General features: G+C 57.6%; 1 protein-coding gene and 2 long non-coding RNA genes across 3 annotated transcripts in view; 1 reads left to right on the forward strand and 2 right to left on the reverse strand.

Moving 5' to 3' along the window:
* Window positions 1–2,231: 2,231 nt before the first annotated feature.
* CHD8 (chromodomain helicase DNA binding protein 8) overlaps window positions 2,232–26,674 on the reverse strand; it is a gene marked incomplete at its 5' end in the record, with an annotated part of 35,423 nt that continues 10,980 nt past the window's right edge. The window contains 23 exon segments of the mRNA XM_080571584.1: window positions 2,232–2,374; window positions 3,348–3,492; window positions 3,655–3,846; window positions 5,527–5,702; window positions 7,691–8,179; window positions 9,453–9,661; window positions 11,346–11,544; window positions 12,687–12,741; window positions 12,834–12,909; window positions 14,203–14,317; window positions 14,417–14,520; window positions 16,169–16,258; window positions 17,652–17,808; window positions 17,889–18,088; window positions 19,660–19,925; window positions 20,022–20,132; window positions 20,231–20,410; window positions 21,405–21,572; window positions 23,377–23,572; window positions 23,666–23,879; window positions 24,146–24,401; window positions 24,527–24,670; window positions 25,638–25,814. Coding sequence (XP_080427710.1) covers window positions 2,247–2,374; window positions 3,348–3,492; window positions 3,655–3,846; window positions 5,527–5,702; window positions 7,691–8,179; window positions 9,453–9,661; window positions 11,346–11,544; window positions 12,687–12,741; window positions 12,834–12,909; window positions 14,203–14,317; window positions 14,417–14,520; window positions 16,169–16,258; window positions 17,652–17,808; window positions 17,889–18,088; window positions 19,660–19,925; window positions 20,022–20,132; window positions 20,231–20,410; window positions 21,405–21,572; window positions 23,377–23,572; window positions 23,666–23,879; window positions 24,146–24,401; window positions 24,527–24,670; window positions 25,638–25,814 — 4,047 coding nt within the window. The 3' untranslated portion in view covers window positions 2,232–2,246.
* LOC308184503 lies at window positions 6,114–7,657 on the forward strand. Its single transcript, XR_013942673.1, has 2 exons — window positions 6,114–6,380; window positions 6,553–7,657. It is a non-coding gene; the product is annotated as an uncharacterized lncRNA (long non-coding RNA).
* On the reverse strand, window positions 8,471–8,993 carry LOC308184502. Its single transcript, XR_013942672.1, has 3 exons — window positions 8,651–8,993; window positions 8,579–8,616; window positions 8,471–8,540 (listed from the first exon to the last, which is right to left on the reverse strand). It is a non-coding gene; the product is annotated as an uncharacterized lncRNA (long non-coding RNA).

Consider the following 26,674-nt stretch of genomic DNA (forward strand, 5'->3'; position numbering starts at 1 on the left):
GGCGCAGCGGGGGGGCCGGCAGGAAGGTCTGCGGAGAAAGGGGGGGGGGGTTAATTTTGGGGGGGGGGACCCCAAATTTTAAAAGGGGGGGGCGAAAAGGGTCCCTAAAATTATGGGGGGGGGAAATAAGGTGATAAAATTAATGGGGGGGGGCAAAAGGGTCATAAATTGTAAGGGGGGGGGCAAAAAGGGGGGTTAAAATTTATTGGGAGGGGCGAAAGGGGTCCCTAAAATTATGGGGGGGGGGAAGGGGGCTTAAAATTAACGGGGGGGGGGCAAAAAGGGTCATAAATTGTAAGGGGGGGGCAAAAAGGGGGGTTAAAATTTATTGGGGGGGGGCGAAAGGGGTCCCTAAAATTATGGGGGGGGGGAAATAAGGTGATAAAATTAATGGGGGGGGGCAAAAGGGGGGCTTAAAATTTATTGGGGGGGGCAAAAGGGGTCCCTAAAATTATGGGGGGGGGAAGGGGGCTTAAAATTAACGGGGGGGGGCAAAAGGGTCATAAATTGTAAGGGGGGGGGGCAAAAAGGGGCTTAAAATTAATTGGGGGGGTCAGAAAATTAAAGGGGGGGGGCAAAAGGGGTCCCTAAAATTATGGGGGGGGGGGAAGGGGGCTTAAAATTAATGGGGGGGGGGCAAAAGGGGTCCTAAAATTAAAGGGGGGGGGCAAAAAGGGGCCTTAAAATTAATTGGGGGGGCAAAAGGGGTCCCTAAAATTACGGGGGGGGGGGGAAGGGGGCTTAAAATTAACGGGGGGGGGGCAAAAGGGTCATAAATTGTAAGGGGGGGGGCAAAAAGGGGGGTTAAAATTTATTGGGGGGGGGCAAAAGGGGTCCCTAAAATTATGGGGGGGGGAAATAAGGTGATAAAATTAATGGGGGGGGGCAAAAGGGGGGCTTAAAATTTATTGGGGGGGGCGAAAGGGGTCCCTAAAATTATGGGGGGGGGGAAGGGGGCTTAAAATTAACGGGGGGGGGCGAAAGGGTCATAAATTGTAAGGGGGGGGGGCAAAAAGGGGCTTAAAATTAATTGGGGGGGTCAGAAAATTAAAGGGGGGGGGGCAAAAGGGGTCCCTAAAATTACGGGGGGGGGGGAAAGGGGGCTTAAAATTAACGGGGGGGGGGCAAAAGGGTCATAAATTGTAAGGGGGGGGCAAAAAGGGGGGTTAAAATTTATTGGGGGGGGCAAAAGGGGTCCCTAAAATTATGGGGGGGGGGAAAGGGGGCTTAAAATTAACGGGGGGGGGGCAAAAGGGTCATAAATTGTAAGGGGGGGGCAAAAAGGGGGGTTAAAATTTATTGGGGGGGGTCAGAAATTAAAGGGGGGGGGCAAAAGGGGTCCCTAAAATTATGGGGGGGGGGGGAAGGGGGCTTAAAATTAACGGGGGGGGGGCAAAAGGGTCATAAATTGTAAGGGGGGGGGCAAAAAGGGGCTTAAAATTAATTGGGGGGGGCAAAAGGGGTCCCTAAAATTATGGGGGGGGAAATAAGGTGATAAAATTAATGGGGGGGGCAAAAGGGGGGCTTAAAATTTATTGGGGGGGCGAAAAGGGTCGTAAAATTAAAGAGGGGGGGGGAAGAGGGTCCTAAAATTAAAGGGGGGGCAAAAAGGGGGGTTAAAATTAATTGGGGGGGGCAAAAGGGGTCCTAAAATTAAAGGGGGGGGCAAAAAGGGGGGGTTAAAATTAATGGGGGGGGGGCAAAAAGGGGCCTTAAAATTAATTGGGGGGGGCAAAAGGGGTCCTAAAATTAATTGGGGGGGGAAATAGGGTCAGAAAATTAAACGGGGGGGGGCAAAAAGGGTCCTAAAATTAAAGGGGGGGGACCTAAAATTCATGGGGGGGCCCCAAAATCTTGGGGGGGGGGCTCAGAACCCACCCCCCCGAGCCCTTTCTGCCCCCCCCCCCCAATTCTGGGGACCCTCCCCAATTTCTTGGGACCCCCCCCCCGAATTTTTGGGCCCCCCCCCGAATTTTTGGCCCCCCCCCCGAATTTTTGGCCCCCCCCCCCGAATTTTTGGGGCCCCCCCCCTCACCTTCTTGCGGTGCCACTTGTGCTGCTCCCGGCGCTCGTCCACGAACTGGGGGGTGGGGGGGGCACAAAAATTTTTGGGGGGGGGGGGGGGGCACGAAAAATTTGGGGGGGGGGGGCACGAGAAAAATTTGGGGGGGGTTACGAGAAAATTTGGGGGGGTTTTGGGGGGGTTTTGGGGCGGGGGGGGGGCACTCACCGGCAGGAAGCGGGGCTCAGCGGCGAATTCGGGGGGCGGGGGGGGGTGGCGGGGGGGGGGCAGCTCGGGCCCCCCCCCTCCCCGGTTTTCGGGGTCCCCCCCCCCCGGGTCCCCCCCCAGGCCCTCCAGGCAGCGCAGCTCCAGCTGGGGGGGGGGGGGGCGAAAATTTAAAAGGGGGGGGGGAAGGACCCCAAAATTAAAGGGGGGGGGGTAAAAATTAATGGGGGGGGGCTAAAATTAAAATGGGGGGGTCCCTAAATTAAAGGGGGGGGTCCCAAAATCAAAAGGGGGGGCCTAAAATTAAAAGGGGGGGCTAAAATTAAAAGGGGGGGTCCCAAAATTAAAAGGGGGGGGCCCAAATTAAAGGGGGGGGTCCTAAAATTAAAAGGGGGGGGCTAAAAATTAATGAGGGGGGGGCTAAAAATTAAAGGGGGGGTCCCCAAATTAATGAGGGGGGTCCTAAAATAAAAGGGGGGGTCCCAAAATTAAAGGGGGGGGTCCCAAAATCAAAAGGGGGGGGGGCTCAAAATTAAAAGGGGGTCCCAAAATTAAAGGGGGGGGGGGCTAAAATTAATGGGGGGTCCCAAAATTAAAAGGGGGGGGGGTCCTAAAATTAAAGGGGGGGTCCCAAAATTAAAAGGGGGGGGGCTAAAATTAAAGGGGGGGGTCCCAAAATCAAAAGGGGGGGCTCAAAATTAAAAGGGGGGTCGCAAAATTTAAGGGGGGGTCCTAAAATAAAAGGGGGGGGTCCCTGAATTTAAGGGGGGGGCCCTAAAATTAAAGGGGGGTTCCCAAAATTAAAGGGGGGGGGTCCCAAAAGAAAAGGGGGGGGGGCTAAAAATTAAAGGGGGGTCCCAAAATTAAAGAGGGGGGTCCTAAAATTAAAGGAGGGGGTCCCAGAATTAAAGGGGGGGGCCTAAATTAAAGGGGGGGGTCCCAAAATCAAAAGGGGGGGTCCCAAAATTAAAAGGGGGGGTGCCTAAATTAATGGGGGGGGTCCCAAAATTAAAAGGGGAGGGGCAAAATGAAAGGTGGGGGTGTCCCCTAAAATAGGGGGGGTCCCAAAAAGTAGGGGGGGTCCCCAGAATTTTTGGGGGGGGGGCTCCCCGAAACTCACCTCCACCAGCTTCTTGCTGCTCTTTTTGGGGCCGGGGGGGGGCCCCGGGGGGGGCCCCGGGGGGGGGGGCGGCGGGGGGGGGCTCCCGCAGGGCCCCGTTGGGGACCAGGCGGTGCTTCTGGAAGGTCAGCTTCAGCCCCTCCTCCTGGGGGGGGGGGGGAGAAATTTAAGGGGGGGGGGGGACCCCAAAATATTTCGGGGGGGGCCCTTCGGAGGCCCCCCCCCAAATTTTGGGAATTTTCGGGGTGATAAAATTCAAAGAAACGGCCCCAAAATGGGAAGGGGGGGGGGGGGGGGAGGTACTCACGTCCTTGATCTGCACGGTGAATTCCTTCTCGGGGGGGCGCAGGCGGGTGTAGGGGGGGGGCGATTCGGGGGCGCCCCCCCCGGGGAGCTCGGTGCCCCCCCCCCCCGGTGACGGGGGGGATTCCTCGGGGGGCCACTCGCCGGTGAGCACGGCCTGGCACACCAGGTCCAGGCGGCGGATCAGGGCGCGATCCTGCGGGGGGGGGGCACAAAAAAATTTGGGGGGGGGGGGTGTTAAAAATTAGGGGGGGGGGGCTAAGAAATTGGGGGGGGGCGTAAAAAGTTTGGGGGGGGTGGTTAAAAAAATTTTGGGAGGGGTGGGAGGGGGTTTGGGGGGGTGAAAAATATGGGGGGGGCTCATAAAAATAAGGGGGGGTCTTAAAAATATGGGGGGGTCTTAAAAATAGGGGGGGTCCAAAAAAAATATTGGGGGGGTAAAAAATTAGGGGAGGGGGTAAAAAGTTTGGGGAGGGGGGGTGGAAAATTTGGGCGGGGGGTGGGAGAGGGGTTGGCGGGGTGAAAAATATGGGGGGGGGTCATAAAAATATGGGGGGGGGTCTTAAAAATATGGGGGGGTCCAAAAAAATATTGGGGGGGGGTTAAAAAATTAGGGGAGGGGGTAAAAAGTTTGGGGGGGGAATTTTGTGGGGGCATGAGGGGGTTTTTGGGGGATGGGGGGGGTTACAAATGGGGGGGGTCATAAAAATACGGGGGGGAGAAAAAATTGAAGGAGGAAATATAAAAAATTGGGGGGGGACATGTAAAAAATCGGGGGAATTGTAAAAATTGGGAATTGTAAAAATTGGGGGTGAAATACAAAAATTAGGGGGAAATTAGAAAAATTGGGGGGTAAATATGGAAAAATTGAGGAGGAAATCTAAAATTTTGAAGAGAAATTACAAAAATTGGAGGAGAATTATAAAATTTGGGGGAAAATGGATAAAATTTTGGAGAGAAATTGCAAAAAAATGGAGGGGGCATAAAAATAGGAGAGACCACAAAAATTGGGGGAGAAATACAAAATGCGGAGGGAAAATGGTGAAAATTTGGGAAAAATTATAAAAATTGAGGGGAATACAAAGAAGAGGAAAAATTACAAAAATCAAGTGGGAAATTACAAAGATGGGGAGGAAAAATAAAAATTTGGGGGGACTTTAAAAAAATTGGTGGGGATCTTTTTTAAAAACATTTTTAAAAATTGGGGGAAATTTTAAAAAAATTGGGGGAAAAAATTAAAAATTGGGAATACAAAAAAAGGGAAAATTGAAAAAACGAGAGAAATACAAAATTGTGGGGAAAATTGAAAAAATGGGGGGAAATAGAAAAAATTGTGGGGAAAATACAGAAATTTGGGAGGAAATATATAAAATTTTGGGGGGTAATACAGAACTTTGGGGGGAAATACAGAAATTTTGATGAAAATACCAACATTTGGAGGGAAAATACCAAAATTTGGAGGGAAAATACAAAAATTTGGGGGCACCCAAAATTTAGGGGTGTCCAAAATTGGGGGGGGGGGGGCAAAAAATTAGGGGTATACCCCAAAAATTTGGGGGGGGCAACAACAAAATGGGGAGAAAACTAAAAATTGGGGGAAAAAAAACAAAAATTAGGCAAAAAAAGGGGTTCCCAAAATTTTGGCGTGCCCTAAAAATTCGGGGGGGGCACCCCCAAAATTGGAGGGGAGGTAAAAAAAATCGGGGGGGCATCCCAAAAATTGAGGGGAAACCTTAAAAAATGGGGGGGGCCCTCAAAAAACGAGGGGAAACACTGCAAAAAAATGAGGGGGGGCACCGAAAATTTACCGAAACCTGCGGATTTGACCCCAAAATATTTTGGGGTCCCCCCAATTTTTTTTTGGGGGGGGGGTTACCTTGGGCCACTCGTGGAGGTGCCGGGGGGGTCCCGGGGGGGCGGCGGCGCCGTGGGGGGGCGGGGGGGACTCGTCCTCCTCGTCCTCGTCCTCGTCTTCGTCCTCCTCCTCCTCCTCCTCGTCCTCGTCCTCCTCGTCCTCCGACAGCTTGGCCCCCCCGCAGGAAGGCTCCGGACCTGGGGGGGGGGAAGGGGGAGGGTCCCCGAAATTAATTTGGGGGGGGGGGGGGGGGAAGTCCCGAAAAAAAAGGGGGGGGTCCCGAAAAAATTGGAGGTCCTACAAGGGTTTGGAGGCCGAAAAAAGGAGGTGGCCTCCGAAAATTTGGGAGGTTCTGGAAGAAATTTGGGGGGTTTTGGAGGAAATTTGGGGGTCCTATGAGAAAATTGGGGCTCCTAAAAGAATTGGGGGGGTCCCCAAAATAAATAGGGGGGGGTCCCAAAAAAAAGGGGGGGGGTCCTACAAAAATAGGAGGTCCTACAAGGGTTGGAGGCCGAAAAAAGGAGGTGGCCTCCGAAAATTTGGGAGGTTCTGGAAGAAATTTGGGGGGTTTTGGAGGAAATTTGGGGGTCTTAGAAGATTTGGGGGGGTCCCCAAAATTAATTGGGGGGGGGTCCCGAAAAAAAAGGGGGGGTCCTACGAAAATAGGAGGTCCTACAAGGGTTGGAGGCCGAAAAAAGGAGGTGGCCTCCGAAAATTTGGGAGGTTCTACAAAAATTTGGGGGGTCTAAGAGGAAATTTGGGGGTCCTAAAGGAAAATTGGGGGTCCTAAAAGAATTGGGGGGGTCCCCAAAATAAATTGGGGGGGTCCCGAAAAAAAAAGGGGGGGTCCTACGAAAATTGGAGGTCCTACAAGGGTTGGAGGCCGAAAAAAAGAGGTGGCCTCCGAAAATTTGGGAGGTTCTACAAAAATTTGGGGGGTCTAAGAGGAAATTTGGGGGTCCTAAAGGAAAATTGGGGGTCCTAAAAGAATTGGGGGGTCCCCAAAATAAATTGGGGGGGTCCTACGAAAATTGGAGGTCCTACAAGGGTTGGAGGCCGAAAAAAGGAGGTGGCCTCCGAAAATTTGGGAGGTTCTGGAAGAAATTTGGGGGGTCTAAGAGGAAATGTGGGGGTCCTAAAGGAAAATGGGGGGTCCTAAAAGTTTTGGGGGGGTCCCCAAAATAAGGGGGGGGTCCCACAAAAATAGGAGGCCCTACAGAAAACAAATGTCCTCCACGAAAAGAGGCGGCCTCTACAAAATTCGATGTTCTACAAGGAATTGGGAGGCCCTACAAGAAATTTGGGGTCCTACGAGAATTTTGGGGGTCCTAAAAGCTTCGGGGGGGGTCACCAAAATAAAACAGGGGGGTCCTACAAAAATAGGAAGCCCTACAAAGGTCGGGAGACCCTACAGAAAACAAACGTCCTCCACGAAAAGAGGCGGCCTCTACAAAATTCGACGTTCTACACGGAATTGGGAGGCCCTACAAGAAATTTGGGGTCCTACGAAAAAATTGGGGGTCCTAGAAGAATTTTGGGGGTCCTAGAAGCTTCGGGGGGGGTCCCCAAAATAAAACGGGGGGGTCCCACAAAAATAGGAGGCCCTACAGAAAACAAACGTCCTCCAAGAAAAGAGCCGGCCTCTACAAAATTCGACGTTCTACAAGGAATTGGGAGGCCCTACAAGAAATTTGGGGTCCTACAAGAATTTGGAAGGTCCTACAAGAAAATTGGGGGTCCTAAAAGATTCGGGGGGGTCCGCAAAATAAAACGTGGGGGGGTCCTACAAAAATAGGAGGCCCTACAAAGGTCGGGAGACCCTACAGAAAACAAACGTCCTCCACGAAAAGAGGCGGCCTCTACAAAATTCGATGTTCTACACGAAATTGGGAGGCCCTACAAGAAATTTGGGGTCCTACAAGAATTTGGGGGGTCCTAAAAGCTTCGGGGGGGTCCTACAAAAATAGGAGGCCCTACAAAGGTCGGGAGACCCTACAGAAAACAAACGTCCTCCACGAAAAGAGGCGGCCTCTACAAAATCCGACGTTCTACAAGGAATTGGGAGGCCCTACAAGAAATTTGGGGTCCCATAAATGGCGGCGGTCCCCTAAAAGCGGTCGGGGGTGTCCCCAAAAGCCCCCCCCGCCCCCCCCCCCCCCCCCAAAAAAAAAGAGGCCCGTCTCACCCCTCTCCTCGTCGCTGTCCTCTTCCCCGGAGGACGACTCGGAGGCGGAGGCCGAGAGCTTGCCGAGCTCCAGCTCCGAGTCCTCGTCCTCTTCGCCCGCCGGGGCCGGGGCCGGGGCCGCGCCTCCCGACGTCCCCCCCGACGTCCCCGGCGGGGCTCCCCCGGCGCCGCCTCCGCCTCCGCCCTGGGCGCGGAGGAAGCGGCAGCGGGAGGCCAGGAAGGAGAAGTCCGGGTCTCCGATGATGGCGGCCTCCGGGCGGGCAAGGCCGTGGCGGGCGGCCCCGCGCAGGAGCTCGCCGTCGTGCCGGCCCCGCTGCCACCAGGCGGGGAGCTCGGGGCCCGGCTGGGGACACAGGGCCAGGCGGGCGGGGAGCAGCGGGTGGCGCAGGACCTGCTCGCGGAGGCGCCGCAGGAGGGCCAGGCGGCGGAGGCTGCGGGAGGCCCGCTCGGCCGAGACGGGGGTGACGGGGACCGAGGGGTCCGGGGGCTCTGGTAAGGGGGGGGGGAAGCGTCAGCGAGGCGGCCTCCGCGGGGCGGAGGTGGCCTCCGTCCTCCCCCCCCGGGGGGTGGCCTCGAGGTCTCGGCCTCGTTCGGAGGCCTCGTGACCGGGGGGTTGGAGGCGGCCTCCACCCGGCGTGGAGGTGGCCTCAACCTCTTGGCCCCGTGCCCATGGAGGTGGCCTCAACCTCTACATCCCCATGGCCTCCGTCCCCATGGAGATGGCCTCAACTCGTCCCCATGGCCTCCATCCCCGTGGAGATGGCCTCAACCTCTTGGCCCCGTGCCCATGGAGGTGGCTTCAACCTCTACATCCCCATGGCCTCCATCCCCGTGGAGATGGCCTCAACCTCTTGGCCCCATGCCCATGGAGGTGGCCTCAACCTCTACATCCCCATGGCCTCCGTCCCCGTGGAGATGGCCTCAACCTCTTGGCCCCATGCCCATGGAGGTGGCCTCAACCTCTTGGCCCCATGGCCTCTGTCCTCCTGGAGATGGCCTCAACTCGTCCCCATGGCCTCCATCCCCGTGGAGATGGCCTCAACTCGTCCCCATGGCCTCCATCCCTCTGGAGATGGCCTCAACCTCTTGTCCCCATGGCCTCCATCTCAATGGAGATGGCCTCAACCTCTTGTCCCCATGGTCTCCATGGCCATGGAGATGTCCCCAACCCAACGACCTCATCGGAAACCCCATCGCTACCTCCTGGAGATGTCCCCCATGGCCATGAAGATGTCCCCAACCCAACGACCTCACCGGAAACCCCATCGCCACCTTCTGGAGATGTTCTCCATGACCATGAAGATGTCCCCCATGGCCATGGAGATGTCCCCAACCCAACGACCTCACCGGAAACCCCATCCCTATGGGTTGGAGACGTCCTCCATGGCCATGAAGATGTCCCCAACCCATTGTCCCCTTTAGGACATCCATATTTATGGGGTTGGAGATGTCCCCCATGGCCATGGAGATGACCCCAACCCAACGACCTCCTTGGAAACCCCATCGCTACCTTCTCAAGATGTCCCCCATGGCCATGGAGATGACCCCAACCCGACGACCTCCTTGGAAACCCCATCGCTACCTTCTGGAGATGTTCTCCACGACCACGAAGATGACCCCAACCCAACGACCTCACCGGAAACCCCGCCGCCACCTTCTCAAGACGTTCTCCATGCCCACGGGGACGTCCCCGCCACCCCCACCCGTCCCCTCCGCCCCACCCAGGGGACCCCCCGAGGGGGCCGCGCCCCCATCTCCTCACCATCCCCGGGCGCCGGCGGCAGGCGGCAGACCTGCCGGCACATGGCCACGAAGCCGTGGAAGAACTTGGCCAAGCTCTCGTCCGTCTTGCGCTCCAGCCGGGCCAGGGCGCGGAAGCGACCCCAGCGGAAGCGACGGGTCTCGGGGTCGAACTCCACCCCGAAAGTGGACACCACCCGGTAGAAGTCGGCCTGCTCCCGCCGCGTCCACCTTGGGGGGGGCAAGGAGAAAGTGGTGGGACCCCGAAACGGACGTGGGGATCGAGGGGGGGTTCGGGACATCCCGAAAATTCAGGTGTGGGTTCGAAAAACCCAATGTGTGGGGTCCTGGAACCCCCAAAAAACCACAAAGGGGCTCCCAACACCCCAAAAACCTTTATTATGGTGTCCCACCGCCCTCAAAACCCCATGGAGATGCCTACAGAACCCCCAAAACCCAATGTACGGGGTCCCACCACCCCCAGAACCTCACGTATGACCCCCAAGAACCCCCAAACCCTAACTTCAGGGTCCCACCACCCCAAAAACCCAACGCGTGGGGTCCCACTGCCCCCAGAACCTCAAATATGACCCCCAAGAACCCCCAAAACCTAACTTCAGGGTCCCACCACCCCAAAAACCCAACGCATGGGGTCCCACCATCCCCAGAACCTCAAATATGACCCCCGAGAACCCCCAAAACCAAAATTTATGGGTCCCACCAACCCAAAAACCCAACGTATGGGGTCCCACCACCCCCAGAACCTCAATTATGACCTCCCAGAACCCCCAAAACCAAAATTTATGGGTCCCACTACCCCAAAAACCCAAAGCGTGGGGTCCTACCACTTCCAGAACCTCAAATATGACCTCTGAGAACCCCCAAAACCCAACTTATCGATCCCAACACCCCAAAAACCCTACTAAGTGTCTCCTAGCACCCTCAAAACCCCATGCAGATGCCTACAGCACCCCAAAAAACCCATGTATGGGGTCCCACCACCCCCAGAACCTCACGTATGACCCCCAAGAACCCACAAAAGCCGAACTTATGGATCCTAACACCCCAAAAACCCCATTAACTGTCTCCTAGCACCCCAAAAACCCAAATCATGGGGTCCCACCACCCCCAGAACCTCAAATATGACCCCCAAAAACCCGCCAAACCAAAGTTTATGGGTCCCACCACCCCCAGAACCTCAAATATGACCTCTGAGAACCCCCAAAACCCAACTTATCGATCCCAACACCCCCAAAACCCTACTAAGTGTCTCCTAGCACCCTCAAAACCCCATGCAGATGCCTACAGAACCCCAAAAACCCCATGTATGGGGTCCCACTGCCCCCAGAACCTAAAATATGACCTCCGAGAACCCCCAAAACCCAACTTATTGATCCCAACACCCCAAAAACCCTACTAAGTGTCTCCTAGCACCCTCAAAACCCCATGCAGATGCCTACAGAACCCCAAAAACCCAACTTATGGGGTCCCACCACCCCCAGAACCTCAAATATGACCCCTGAGAACCCCCAAAACCAAAATTTATGGGTCCCACCACCCCAAAAACCCAACGCGTGGGGTCCTACCACTTCCAGAACCTCAAATATGACCTCCGAGAACCCCCAAAACCCAACTTATCGATCCCAACACCCCAAAAACCCTACTAAGTGTCTCCTAGCATCCTCGAAACCCCATGCAGATGCCTACAGAACCCCAAAAACCCAACATATGGGGTCCCACCACCCCCAGAACCTCACGTATGAGCCCCGAGAACCCCCAAAACCAAAATTTATGGGTCCCACCACCCCAAAAAACCCATGTATGGGGTCCCACCACCCCCAGAACCTCAAATATGACCCCCGAGAACCCCCAAAACCTACCGGCCACCCCCCTGGCCCCCCAGGCCCCCCCGTACCGTTGCTGTTTCTGCCTCCGCGCCATCTCCTTGAGCTTGCAGGCGGCCTCGCAGCGTCGCCGGCGCCGCTCGCCCCGGGCGGCCGCCTCGGCCCGTAGGCGCTGGCGTTGGCACGAGCGTTGGCACGCGGCCACCAAGCGCCGCAGCCGGGCCGTCAGCACCGAGCCCGCCGGCCACGCCGGCGGCTGTCCCGGAGGACCTGGCGGAGGAGACATCTCCATGAGGTCCTACACGCACCCGTTGGGTGCCGCGGGCATGGTGGACGTCTCCGTGACGTTGTGGTTGGGTTCTTCATGGGGATAAACGGGTTGGGGACATCTCCATGGGGTTGGGGACACCTCCATGGGGTTGGGGACACCTCCACGGGGTCCTACAAGCACCCGTTGGGTGCCACGGGCATGGTGGACATCTCCACGACGTCGTGGTTGGGTTCTTCATGGGGACAATGGGGTTGGGGACATCTCAATCCCATCGTGGTGGGATTCTTCATGGGCATAAAGGGGTTGGGGACATCTCCATGGGGTTGGGGACATCTCCGGGGGGTTGGGGACACCTCCACGGGGTCCTACAAGCACCCGTCGGGTGCCACGGGCATGGTGGACACCTCCACGACGTCGTGGTTGGGTTCTTCGTGGTCATAAAGGGGTTGGGGACATCTCAAACCCATCGCGGTAGGGTTCTTCGTGGGGATAAAGGGGTTGGGGACACCTCCATGGGGTTGGAGACACCTCCATGGGGTTGGAGACACATCCACGGGGTCCTACAAGCACCCGTTGGGTGCCACGGGCATGGTGGACATCTCCACGACGTCCTGGTTGGGTTCTTCGTGGTCATAAAGGGGTTGGGGACATCTCAAACCCATCGCGGTAGGGTTCTTTGTGGGGATAAAGGGGTTGGGGACACCTCCACGGGGCTGGGGACACCTCCACGGGGTCCTACAAGCACCCGTTGGGTGCCACGGGCATGGTGGACACCTCCACGACGTCGTGGTTGGGTTCTTCATGGGGACAATGGGGTTGGGGACATCTCAATCCCATTGTGGTAGGGTTCTTCCTTAGGATAAAGGGGTTGGGGACATCTCCATGGGGTTGGGGACATCTCCATGGGGTTGGGGACACCTCCATGGGGTTGGGGACACCTCCACGGGGTCCTACAAGCACCCCTTGGGTGCCACGGGCATGGTGGACATCTCCATGGCATCGTGGTTGGGTTCTTCATGGGGATAAAAGGGTTGGGGACATCTCCACGGGGTTGGGGACACCTCCACGGGGTTGGGGACACCTCCGTGGGGTTGGGGACACCCCCGTGGGGCTGGGGACGCCTCCAGGACATCGTGGTTACCTTCGTCCCCGTCCACCACCGAGATCTCCTCGTCCAGCAGCATCAGGGGGTCGCTCTGCGGGGACAAAAAAGGGGGGGACCGTGGGGACCTTCTCGTGCCCCCAAGACCCCCAAATTTTGGGGGGGGGGTCTCCACCCCCGGCTCACCTCCTCGTCCACCTCCTTCGCCGTCCCCGGCAGGGGCTTGTACTCGGGGTCCTCGCAGTCCTTGTCGAAATCCACGCTGGGGGTGGGGACGGAGGGGACAACCGTGAGCCCCCACCCCCCTGGAAGCCCCCCGCACCCCCTGGAAGCCCCCCGCCCCCCCCGGAAGCCCCCCGAGATGCCACCACGACCTCCCCCGGGGTGCCTCAGACCATCCCGAGAAGACGTTGAACTCAGCCGGGCCACCGCCCGTCGGTATTAGCATGGCACAGTCATCACCGGCACCCGGCGGGGGCACCCTCGGGGGCTTGGGGACATCCTCGGGGGCTTGGGGACACCCTCGGGGGCTTGGGGACACCCTCGGGGGCTTGGGGACACTCTTTGGGACATCGTTGGGGTCTTGGGGACACTCTTGGGGGCATTGTCGGGGGCTTTGGGACATCGTTGGGGTCTTGGGGACATCGTTGGGGGCCTGGGGACACTCTTGGGGACACTCTTGGGGTCTTGGGGACATTGATGGGCGCTTGGAGACATTGTTGGGGTCTTTGGGGACATCCTTGGGGACATCGTTGGGGGCTTTGGGACATCCTTGAGGGCTTGGGGACACTCTTTGGGACATTGTTGGGGTCTTGGGGACACTCTTGAGGGCACTGTTGGGGGCTTTGGGACATCGTTGGGGGCCTGGGGACACTCTTGGGGACATTGTTGGGGGCTTTGGGGACGTCATCGGGGTCTTGGGGACATCGCTGGGGTCTTGGGGACACTCTTGGGGGCATTGTTGGGGGCTTTGGGACATTGTTGGGGTCTTGGTGTCATTGTTGGGGGGTTTTGGGGACGTCGTCTGGGTTTTGGGGACACTGTTGGGGTTTCGGGGACACTGTTGGGGTTTTGGGGACATCGTTGGGGTTTTGAGGACATTGTTGGGGTCTTGAGGAAATTGTTGGGGTTTTGGGGACACCGTCTGGGTTTTGGGGACACTGTTGGGGTTTCGGGGACACCGTCGGGATTTTGGGGACAAAGTTGGGGTTTTGGGGACACTGTTGGGGTCTTGGGGAAATCGTTGGGGTTTTGGGGACACCCTCGGGGTTTTGGGAACTAAGTTGGGGTTTTGGGGACACCGTCGGGGTTTCGGGGACACCGTCGGGGTTTCGGGGACATCACTGGGGTTTTGAGGACATTGTTGGGGTCTTGGGGACACCGTTGGGGTTTTGGAGACACCGTCTGGGTTTTGGGGACACCGTTTGGGTTTTGGGGACAAAGTTGGGGTTTTGGGGACACCGTCGGGATTTTGGGGACACCGTCGGAGTTTCGGGGACACTGTCGGAGTTTCGGGGACACCGTCGGAGTTTCGGGGACACCCCCGGGGTCTCACCCTTCCCCGACGTCCAGGCGCTGCTCGGCAGCGATCGCCTTCTCGTCGGGGCGGCCGGCCTTCTCCAGGAAGCAGAGCGCGGGGTCGGCCCGCATGGTGTTGTACTTCTCGTACCCTACAAAGCCAAAAAAAAAGGGGCGAGGAAGACCGTCGGCGACCCAAATCCTTCGGATTTCACCCCGAAACCTCAGCGCCCGGCCTGAGAAGTACGCACCGTGCTTGAAGACGCCGATGAGGAGGGATTTGTCGGCCTCAGCGTCCCACCAGGCGGTCGGCACCTCCAGCTGCTCCACCAGCGGGAACCAGATGTCGATCTCGCTGCGGGGTAGAAGCGGGGGGGGCTCGGGAAGCCAGAGGACCCCAAAACGGGGACGGGGAACCCCCAAAATGGGGCTGGGGCTCCGGGAACGGTCATGAATTGGGGTTGGGTAAGGTCAAAGTGGGGCTGGAGCATCTCAAAGAACCTCAAAATGCGGTTGTAGAACCTCAAAGTGGGGCTGGAGAACCTCAAAGAACCTCAAAATGGGGCTGGAGAACCTCAAAGAACCTCAAAATGGGGTTGGAGAACCCCAAAGTGGGGCTGGAGAACCCCAAAGTGGGGCTGGAGAACCTCAAAGAACCTCAAAATGGGGCTGGAGAACCCCAAAGTGGGGCTGGAGAACCTCAAAGAACCTCAAAGTGGGGTTGGAGAACCTCAAAGTGGGGCTGGAGCACCTCAAAGAACCTCAAAATGGGGTTGTAGAACCCCAAGGTGGGGCTGGAGAACCTCAAAGAACCTCAAAATGGGGTTGTAGAACCTCAAAGTGGGGCTGGAGAACCTCAAAGAACCTCAAAATGGGGCTGGAGAACCTCAAAGAACCTCAAAATGGGGCTGGAGAACCCCAAAGTGGGGCTGGAGAACCTCAAAGAACCTCAAAGTGGGGTTGGAGAACCTCAAAGTGGGGCTGGAGCACCTCAAAGAACCTCAAAATGGGGTTGTAGAACCTCAAAGTGGGGCTGGAGAACCTCAAAGAACCTCAAAGTGGGGTTGGAGAACCTCAAAGTGGGGCTGGAGCACCTCAAAGAACCTCAAAATGGGGTTGTAGAACCTCAAAGTGGGGCTGGAGCACCTCAAAGAACCTCAAAATGGGGTTGTAGAACCTCAAAGTGGGGCTGAAGAACCTCAAAGAGGGGTTGGAGAACCCCAAAGTGGGGCTGGAGAACCTCAAAGAACCTCAAAGTGGAGTTGGAGAACCTCAAAGTGGGGCTGGAGAACCTCAAAACGGTCCTGGAGCACCCCAAAGATACACAAAATGGGTCTGGGACACCCCAAAATGGGGCTGGAGCACCTCAGATTGGGTCTGGAGAACCTCAAAGTAGGTCTGGAGCACCCCAAAGAACCCAAAATGGGTCTGGAGAACCTCAAAGTGGGTCTGGAGAACCCCAAAGTGGGTCTGGAGAACCCCAAAGAACCCCATAATGGGTCTGGAGCCCCCCAAAATGGGTCCAGGGCACTCAAAAATGGGCCTGGAACACCCCAAAACAGGTCCGGAAAACCCCAACATGGGTCTGGAGAACCCCAAAGTGGGCCTGAAGAACCTCAAAGTGGGTGTGGAGAACCCCAAAATGAGTCTGGAGAACCCCAAAGAACCCCATAATGGGTCTGGAGCACCCCAAAATGGATCCGGAAAACCCCAAAATGGGTCTGGAGAACCCCAAAGTGGGTCTGGAGAACCCCAAAATGGGTCTAGGGCACTCAAAAATGGGTCTGGAACACCCCAAAATGGGTCCGGAAAACCCCAAAATGGGTCTGGAGAACCTCAAAGTGGGTCTGGAGAACCCCAAAGAACCCAAAATGGGTCTAGAGCACCCCAAAACGGGTCCAGAGCACTCAAAATGGGTCTGGAACACCCCAAAATGGGTCTGGAACACCCCAAAATGGGGCTGGAGCACCCCAAAACGGGTCCACGAGGTGCGGGGCCCTCACCTGGCCATGGCCCCCGCCAGCACCTTCTCCGCCTGGTCCCCGATCACCTCCTGCCGCAGGTAGTAGAGCATCCGCACGCGGAGCAGCACCCTGCCGGGGGCAAGGAGGAGAAAAAGGCGTCAGGAACGGGACCGGGGGCGGGTTTGGGGCCGCGGGAGGGATTCGGGGACCCAGGACGGGTTTGGGGACCCGGGACGTGGGATGGATTTGGGGACCTGGGACGGATTTGGGGACCTCGAATGGATTTGGGGCCGCGGGACGGATTTGGGGACCTCGGACGGATTCGAGGACCAGGGACAGGTTCGGGGACTGGGGACCTTGGATGGATTTGGGGACCTGGGACGGATTTTGGGACGTGCGATGGATTTGGGGACCTCGGATGAATTCGGGGACCTGGCATGGATTTTGGGGGACCTCAGATGGATTTTGGGGGACCTCGGATGGATTTGGGGACGGGTTTGGGGACACGGGATGGATTTGGGGACGGGTTTGGGGACACGGGATGGATTTGGGGACCTCAGATGGGTTCGGATTTGGGGACTTGGGACGGATTTGGGGACGTGGGATGGATTCGGGGACCTTGAATGGGTTCGGGGACAGGGGACAGATTCGGGGACCTCGGATGGATTTGGGGATGGGGGACAGATCTGGGGACACGGGACGAGTTTGGGGACAGGTTTGGGGACCTGGGACAGATTTTGGGGACGTGAGATGGATTTGGGGGAGGTGGGATGGGTTTTGGGGACGTGGGATGGGTTTGGGGGACCTCAGATGGGTTTTGAGGACGCGAGACGGATTTTGAGGACCTGGGATGGATTTGGGGGATGTGAGATGGATTTTGGGGACACGAGATGGATTTTGGGGATGTGAGATGGAGTTTGGGGACCTCAGATGGATTTGGGGGACCTCAGATGGATTTGGGGACGTGAGATGGATTTTGGGATGTGGGATGAATTTGGGGGACACGAGATGGATTTGGGGGACCTCAGATGGAGTTTGGGGACCTCAGATGGATTTGGAGGATGCAGGATGGATTTTGGGACGCGAGATGGGTTTTGGGGACGTCGGATGGGTTTGGGGGACCCGAGATGGATTTTGGGGACGCGAGATGGATTTGGGGGACCTCGGATGGAGTTTGGGGACGCAAGATGGATTTTGGGGACCTCAGATAGATTTTGGGGACACGAGATGGATTTTGGGGACGTGAGATGGATTTTGGGGACGTGAGATGGATTTTGGGGACGCGAGATGGATTTTGGGGACGTGAGATGGAGTTTGAGGACCTTGGATGGAGTTTGAGGACCTTGGATGGAGTTTGGGGGACGTGAGATGGATTTTGGGAACATGGGATGGATTTGGGGGACCTCAGATGGATTTGGGGGACATGAGATGGATTTTGGGGACGCGGGATGGATTTTGGGGACGCGGGATGGATTTTGGGGACCTGGTGACGCCCCGTGCCCCCCCCCAACCCCCCGCTCACTTGTTGCACTGGTGCTTGAGGTGCTTCTTGTAGCTCTCGTCCTGGAAGAGCGTGTCGGGGTTGTACTTGCGGATCCACTCGGCCTTGTGGACGTCGAAGGTGCTCTGGGACTTCACCTTCTTCCCCTTGCGGCCCCGGGGGACGGGGATGGAGAGCCCTGGAGAAGACCGGAGGCCGTCAGCGGGGGACCCGGCGGGGGGTCCCCATCCACCCCGGGGCTTGCGGGAGCCCCCTCACCCGAGTGGTTTTGGAGCTCCTTAGCCTTGCCGTTCTCGCTGGGGCTGATGAGGTCCCAGATGAAGCCCTTGATGTTCTCGTCGCCCCGGTAGTGGAGGAGGCAGTAGACCAGGATGGCGCGGCAGATGGTCTCCACGTCCCGCTCCGACAGGCGCCGCTTGAACCTCCCGTGCGACAGGATCTCCCGCCACCGGCCCCAGCTGCCGGAGGACGAGGGGTCACCGATACAGCCCTCGGCTCGGCGCATCCCCGCCTCCCGTCATCTCTTCTCCTCTTGGTTGCCGCCAGAGAGGTGGAGATGGCGTGGCCACCACGCATCTACTTGTGGTTGCCACCAGAGAAGAGCTGGAGGTGGTTTTTCTCTACGTCAAGCATGGTTGACACCAGAAAGTTGGAGTTGGTCTTTCTCTACGTCAAGCTTCTACTCGTGGTTGCCACCAGAGAAGAGCTCGCGATGGTTTTTCTCTACGTCAACCATCTACTCTTGGTTGACACCAGAGAAGAACCAAAAGTAAGAGTTGGTTTACTCTACTCTTCAAGCATCTACTCGTGGTGGCCACCAGAGAAGAGCTGGAGGTGGTTTTTCTCTACGTCAGGCATGGTTGACACCAAAAAGTTGGAGTTGGTCTTTCTCTACATCAAGAATCTACTCATGGTTGCCCCTAGAGAGATGGAGATGGTCTGGCCACCGTGCATCTACTCGTGGCTGCCACCAGAGAAGAGCTGGAGGTGGTTTTTCCCTACGTCAAGCATGGTTGACACCAGAAAGTTGGAGATGGTCTTTCTCTACGTCAAGCTTCTACTCGTGGTTGCCACCAGAGAAGAGCTCGAGATGGTTTTCTTCCACGTCAAGCATCTACTCGTGGTTGACACCAGAGAAGAACCAAAAATAAGAGTTGGTTTACTCTACTCTTCAAGCATCTACTCGTGGTTGCCACCAGAGAGATGAAGATGGTCTGGCCACCGTGCATCTACTCATGGTTGCCACCAGAGAAGAGCTGGAGGTGGTTTTTCTCTACGTCAGGCATGGTTGACACCATAGAGTTGGAGATGGTTTTTCTCTATGCCAAGCTTCTACTCATGGTTGCCACCATAGAGTTGGAAGTGGCTTTTCTCTACATCAAGCTTCTACTCATGGTTGCCACCATAGAGTTGGAGTTGGTCTTTCTCTACGTCAAGCTTCTACTCATGGTTGCCACCAGAGAGTTGGAAATGGTCTTTCTCTACATCAACCATCTCCTCATGGTTGCCACCACAGAAGAGCTTGAGATGGTTTTGCTCTACATCAAGCTTCTACTCATGGTTGCCACCATAGAGTTGGAGGTGGCTTTCCTCTACATCAAGCTTCTACTCATGGTTGCCACCAAAGAGTTGGAGTTGGGTCTTTCTCTATGTCAACCATCTCCTCGTGGGTGCCACCAAAGAGTTGGAGGTGGTCTTTCTCTACAAGCTTCTACTCATGGTTGACACCAAAGAGTTGGAGGTGGCTTTTCTCTACATCAAGCTTCTACTCATGGTTGCCACTATAGAGTTGGAGATGGTCTTTCTCTACGTCAGGCTTCTACTCATGGTTGCCACCGAGGAGTTGGAGGCGTTTTTCTTCCACATCAACCGCGGTTGCCACCAGAGGCGAACCAAAACCAAGGCCCGCTCTTCCCTCCGACCACCTCCTCGTGGTTTCCACCACGAACCACCTGAACCTCGTCCTCCCCCAACCCCAAAAGTCCCCCCGGGGTGGGAGGGGACAACGTCCCCGCTCCCCGCTCCTCACCCGTAGACCAGGAGGTGCTTCTCCACGCGGAAGCAGTCGGTGCGGCCGTAGGCGTGGTGGTGCAAGGCGTGCTGCTGCTGCTGGTGGTGGTGGTGGGGGTGGTGGTGGTGGTGGTGGTGGTGGTGGTGGCGGTCGTGGCGCCGGGAGCGGGGCCTCTCCTCGTCCTCGCTCTCCAGGTCGGAGAACTCCACCAGGTCGTCGTCGCGCAGGGTGCTGAAGTGCCGCGTCTGCTTGCGCACCCGCGGCGTGTCGATCACCAGGTTGTTCTGGGGCGAGGAGGAGAAGCGGGGAAGGGTGAGGGGGGGGGACAGGGTCCTCCCCCACCCCCGCCACCCTCTCCTCCTCCTCCTCCTCCTCCCGACCTTGCTGTTGAGGAGGTCCAGGTCCAGGTCGGCTTTCTTGGCCCACTTCTGCCAGAAGTTGGGGTCGTCCAAGGCGATGTCGCTGCGGTTTTCCGACGCCACGAAGCTCGCCTGGAGGAGGGCGACGGGTGGGTGGGGTGGGGTGGGGAGGTGCTCGCCCACCACCGTGGGGCGGTGGGGAGGGGACCCGGGAGAAGGTGGAGGGTTACCTTGGCGAAGGTGGAGCCCTTCCCCTCGCTCTCGATGGTGATGGTGGTGGTGCGGCGCAGCAGGATCTGGTCGATGTCCTCCTCGCAGAACTTGGAGCCTTCGTCGTCCTCCTCCATGATGGCCGCGTAGGCCCCCTTGCGCAGGAGGTCCTCGATCTCCTTCTTGGAGAACTGCTGGATCTGCCGAGGGAGGAGGAGGAGGAGGAGGAGGAGAGCGATGGGGAAACGGACGCTGCCGGGCGCCCCCCCAGGACCATGGGGTCTCCACCCCACATTTTTCCTCCAAGAACCCCTCCCATGGGGTCTTCACCCCTCATTCCCCTTGAAGAACATCTCCCATGGGTTCTCCACCCCACATTTGTCCTCGAAGAACCCCTTCTATGGGGTCTTCACCCCACATTTTTCCCTGAAGAACCCCTTCCATGGGGTCTTCATGACCCATTTCCCTTGAAGAACCCCTTCCATGGGGTCTTCAAGACCCATTTCCCTTGAAGAACATCTTTCACGGGGTCTTCACCCCACGATTTTCTTTGAAGAACCCCTTCCATGGGGTCTTCACCCCACATTTTTCCTTGAAAAACCCCTTCCATGGGGTCTTCATGACCCATTTCCCTTGAAGAACCCCTTCCATGGGGTCTTCAAGACCCGTTTCCCTTGAAGAACCCCTTCCATGGGGTCTCCACCCCACGTTTTTCTTTGAAGAACCCCTTCTATGGGGTCTTCACCCCACATTTTCCCTTGAAGAACCCCTCCCATGGGGTCTTCACCCCTCATTCCCCTTGAAGAACCCCTTCCATGGGGTCTTCGCCCCACATTTTTCCTTGAAGAACCCCTTCCATGGGGTCTCCACCCCCCGTTTCCCCCCCGGGACCCCTTTCCATGGGTTCTCCACCCCTCATTCCTCTTGAAGAACATCTCCCATGGGTTCTCCACCCCACATTTTTCCTTGAAGAACCCCTTCCACGGGGTCTCCACCCCAAATTTCCCCCCCAGGACCCCTTTTTATGGGGTCTCCACTCCCCGTTTCCCCCCCAGGACCCCTTTTTATGGGGTCTCCACCCCCCGTTTCCCCCCCGGGACCCCTTTTTACGGGGTCTCCACTCCCCGTATCCCCCCCAGGACCCCTTTTTACGGGGTCTCCACCCCCCGTATCCCCCCCCCAAGGCCCCCTTACCCCCGCGATGTTGCCCTCGCGGCCGCTCATGGACTGCAGCACGGCCTTGTCGAGGCCCAGCTTGAGGCTGGCCTTGTCGAACATCTCCCGCTCGTAGGAGTTGCGCGTGATGAGGCGGTACACCTTCACCGCCTTGCTCTGCCCGATGCGGTGGCACCGCGCCTGGGCCTGGGGGGGGTGGGGGGGGAAGCGCGGCGAGGCGGGGTCAGCGGGGCACCCAAACCCCAAAGCCCCTCGGGGCAGCGAACCCCAAATCCCGTTGGGTCGAACTCAAGGGGGCGCCGAACCCCAAATCTCTTTGGGATGACATCAACAGGGCACCAAACCCCAAATCCCTTTGGGTCAAACTCAACGGGGTCCAAACCCCAAATCCCCTTGACTCAAACTCAACTGGGTGCCAAACCCCAAATCCCCTTGACTCAAACTCAACTGGGTGCCAAACCCCAAATCCCGTTGAGTCGAACTCAACGGGGCGCCAAACCCCAAATCCCGTTGAGTCGAACTCAACGGGGCGCCGAACCCAAGACCCTATTGAGTCAAACTCAACGGGACACCAAACCCCAAATCCCATTGGGTCAAACTCAGCCGGGCCCCAAACCCCAAATCCCATCAAGGTCAAACCAAGGGGGCTCCAAACCCAAGATCCCGTTGAGTTTGACTCAGTGGGGTACCAAACTCCAAATCCCATCAAGATCAAATCAAGGGTACGCCAAACCCAAAACCCCATTGAGACAAACTCAACGGGGCCCCAAAACCCAAGACCCCATTGAGATAATCTCAGTGGGGCCCCAAAACCCAAATCCCAATGAGTCAAACTCAATGGGGCCCCAAACCCAAGACCCCCTCGACTCAAACTCAATGGGGCCCCAAACCCCAAATCCCTTTGGGTCAAACTCCATGAGACCCCAAACCCCGTTGAGTTTGACTCAATGGGGCACCAAACCCCAAATCCCATCAAGACAAACTCAATGGGGCCCCGAAACCCAAGACCCCCTCGACTCAAACTCAACAGGACCCCCAAACCCAAGACCCCCTTGACTCAAACTCAACGGGGCCCCGAAACCCAAGACCCCCTCGACTCAAACTCAACAGGACCCCAAAACCCAAGACCCCCTTGACTCAAACTCAACGGGGCCCCGAAACCCAAGACCCCCTTGACTCAAACTCAACGGGACCCCCAAACCCAAGACCCCCTCAACTCAAACTCAACGGGACCCCCAAACCCAAGACCCCCTCGACTCAAACTCAATGGGGCCCCAAACCCCAAATCCCTTTGGGTCAAACTCCATGAGACCCCAAACCCCGTTGAGTTTGACTCAATGGGGCACCAAACCCCAAATCCCATCAAGACAAACTCAACGGGGCCCCGAAACCCAAGACCCCCTCGACTCAAACTCAACAGGACCCCCAAACCCAAGACCCCCTTGACTCAAACTCAACGGGGCCCCGAAACCCAAGACCCCCTCGACTCAAACTCAACAGGACCCCAAAACCCAAGACCCCCTTGACTCAAACTCAACGGGGCCCCGAAACCCAAGACCCCCTTGACTCAAACTCAACGGGACCCCCAAACCCAAGACCCCCTCAACTCAAACTCAACGGGACCCCCAAACCCAAGACCCCCTCGACTCAAACTCAACGGGGCCCCGAAACCCAAGACCCCCTCGACTCAAAACTAACAGGACCCCAAAACCCAAGACCCCATTGACTCAAACTCAACGGGCCCCCCAAAACCCAAGACCTCCTTGACTCACACTCAACGGGACCCCAAAACCCAAGACCCCGTCAACTCAAACTCAACAGGACCCCAAACCCCAAATCCCCTCGACTCAAACTCAGCGGGACCCCAAAACCCAAGACCCCCTCGACTCAAACTCAACGGGGCCCCCCAAAAACCCGAGACCCCGCGGCACCGGGGCCGAAGCGGGGGCGGCAGCGAGACGGGATGAGCCCCCCCCCCAGGGGGGCTCACCTGGAGGTCGTTTTGGGGGTTCCAGTCGGAGTCGAAGATGATGCAGGTGTCGGCGGCGGTCAGGTTGATGCCCAGCCCCCCCGCCCGCGTGCACAGCAGGAAGACGAAGCGATCCGAGTCGGGCTTGCTGAAGCGGTCGATGGCGGCTTGCCGCAGGTTGCCCCGCACCCGCCCGTCGATCCGCTCGTACAGGTACCTGCCGGCGCCCCAAAAAACCACGTGTCGGGGTGGGGGAGGCCCCGGGCGGCCCCGCGCCCCCTCCCCGCCGCCCTCCGCGCCCCCATCTCACCTCTTCTGGATGAGGTAGTCCTCCAAGATGTCGAGGCAGCGCACCATCTGGGAGAAGATGAGCACCTTGTGGCCGCCGGCCTTCAGCTTGGGGAGGAGCTTGTCGATGAGCACCAGCTTGCCGGCGGAGCGCACCATGGCCTGGAGGTGGAAGTCGTGGGGCACGTGGTGGTGGCAGGACTCGCGGAACTCGGCCAGGATCTTCTCCTCCGCGCCTGGGGGGGGGGACGAGACCATCAGCAGGGCGTTTCGGGGCGCCGCTCGCCCCTCAACCCCACCGAACGCTGCCTGGGGGCAGCGCCGCCGAGCTGGAAAGCTTGGAGAACCTTCTCCGCGCCCACCAGGAGGAGGAGAACCCCAACCCTGAGCTTCTGGCGGACCCCTCGGGGCGCGTTTGCCCCCCAAAACATCTCCTTTTGGCCCCCAAGATGTCTACTTGGTGGGAAGAGGAGGAGGAGGAGGCCGCCGCCGTGCCCCTCACCGTTGATGAGGTAGGGGTGGTTGCAGCACTTGCGCAGCTCCATCATGGTGTTGAGGAGGTTGGGCATGTTGGTGTGGCCGGCGCCCTTGGAGAGGAAGGAGAAGTTCTTCTCCAGGATGGCCCGGTAGTATTTCTTCTGGATGTTGGTCAGCTCCACCTCGATGATGGTCTCCTGCTTGGGCGCCAGGTTCTTCTCCACGTCCTCCTTCAGCCGGCGGAGCATCATGGGTTTGAGGATGGCCTGGAGCTTTTGCACCTAGAGGCAGGGGGGAAGGAAGGGTCACCACGAGTAGAACCCGACCCCGGTGGCCACGTGAGGGACCGGGGTCCTCTCCTCCTCCTCCTCCTCCTCCTCCTCCTCCTCCTCCTCTTCCTCCTCACCTGCTCCTCCGTCTTGAGGTCACCGAAGTCCTTGAGGAATTCCGCCTCGGACGGGAACTGGGAGGGCTCCAGGAAGTGCAGGAGGCTGAAGAGCTCCTCCACTGTGTTCTGCAGCGGCGTGCCCGTCAGGAGGACCTTGTGCTCCTGCCGTCCAAAGGGGGGGGGGGGGGCAGAGCGTTAGGGGGGGGAGCAGGATGAGGCCCTCCAGGTCCTGGGGTGGCCCCGTGTGGCTGTCCTCGGCCGGGACACGTGGACGGAGCCCAAACGTCTCCAAACCCAACCAAAAACCCCACAAACTCCTTCAGGACCATCCCCAAGGACCACGAGATCAACCCAAACATCTCCAAACCCAACCAAAACCCCATAAGGACCTTCAGGACCATTCCCCAAGGACCACAAGATGAACCCAAACATTTCCAAACCCAACCAAGACCCCATAAGGACCTTCAGGACCATCCCCAAGGGACATGGGATCAACCCAAACAGCTCCAAACTCAACCAAAAACCCCAAAAACACCTTCAGGACCATCCCCAGGGGACATGAGATGAACCCAAACACCTCCAAACCCAACCAAGATCCCATAAGGACCTTCAGGACCATCCCCCAAGGACCACGAGATCAACCCAAACATCTCCAAACCCAACCAAGACCCCATAAGGACCTTCAGGACCATCCCCAATGGACACAGGATGAACCCAAACATCTCCAAACCCCACCAAAAACCCCCAAAACACCTTCAGGACCATCCCCAAGGAACACAAGGTCAACCCAAACACCTCCAAACTCAACCAAAAACCCCAAAAACACCTTCAGAACCATCTCCAAGGAATGTGAGATGAGCCCAAACACCTCCAAACCCAACCAAGACCCCACAAACACCTTCAGGACCATCACCCAAGGACCACGAGATGAACCCAAACACCTCCAAACCCAACCAAGACCCCATAAAGACCTCCAAAACCACCTCCCGCCGCACGGCACCGACCCGAACACCTCCGGACACCACTAAGAGCCCCTCCAACACCCTCCAGGGAACCCAAACCTGACCCAAGGAGGGGTGAGGAGGTCTCCTCGTCCCCCCCCGCAAGGAAGCCTTCTCCAGGCCCTCACCAGGTCCATGTGCTTGAGGCTGTCGAGGAGCTTGCAGTTGCGGTTCTTGAGGCGGTGCGCCTCGTCGATGATGACGCAGCGCCACTCGATCTCCCGCAGCTCGGGGCAGTCGGACAGGATCATCTCGAAGGTGGTGATCAGCGCGTCGAACTTGTAGGCCCCGGGGATTAGGCGGCCCTGGGGGGGGGGGGGGGAGGAAGAGGAAGGCTCCAGCCGCGGCTCCTCATCCTCGGGAGGTCCTAATGGGGCTTCTTGGAGGACCTCAAAGCCACCCTCGCCCTCCTTCTACCCTTAGGAAGATCTCCAGGAGCTTCTGAAGGACCTAAAGGCCACCTCAGCAGGTTTTACGGGGGCTTTTGGAGGACCTCAAGGCCACCCTCAGCCTCCCTCCGCCCTCAGGAGGTTCTACGGGGGCTTTGGGAGGACCTCAAAGCCACCCTCGCCCTCCTTCTACCCTTAGGAAGGTCTCCAGGAGCTTCTGGAGGACCTAAAGGCCACCTCAGGAGGTTCTATGGGGGCTTTTGGAGGACCTCAAAGCCACCCTCGGCCTCCCTCCGCCCTCAGGAGGTTCTACGGGGGCTTCTGGAGGACCTCAAAGCCACCCTTGACCTCCTACCATCTTCAAGAGGTTCCACGGGGGCTTCTGGAAGACCTAAAGCCACCCTCGCCCTCCTTCTACCATGAGGAAGTTCTCCGGGGGCTTTTGAGGGACCTCAAAGCCATCCTCGCCCTCCTTCTATCACCAGGAGGTTCTCCAGGAGCTTCTGGAGGACCTAAAAACCACCCTCGGGAGCTTCTCCGAGAGCTTTAGGAGGACCTCAAAGCCACCCTCATCCTCCTTCCACCTTCAGGAGGTTCTCCAGGAGCTTCTGGAGACCTAAAAACCACCCTCGGGAGCTTCTCCGAGAGCTTTAGGAGGACCTCAACGCCACCCTCATCCTCCTTCCACCTTCAGGAGGTTCTCCAGGAGCTTCTGGAGACCTAAAAACCACCCTTGGGAGCTTCTCCGAGAGCTTTAGGAGGACCTCAAAGCCACC

This window comes from Anser brachyrhynchus (assembly GCF_964034855.1).
Source record: "Anser brachyrhynchus genome assembly, chromosome: 34".
In the NCBI taxonomy this organism is placed as follows: domain Eukaryota; kingdom Metazoa; phylum Chordata; class Aves; order Anseriformes; family Anatidae; genus Anser; species Anser brachyrhynchus.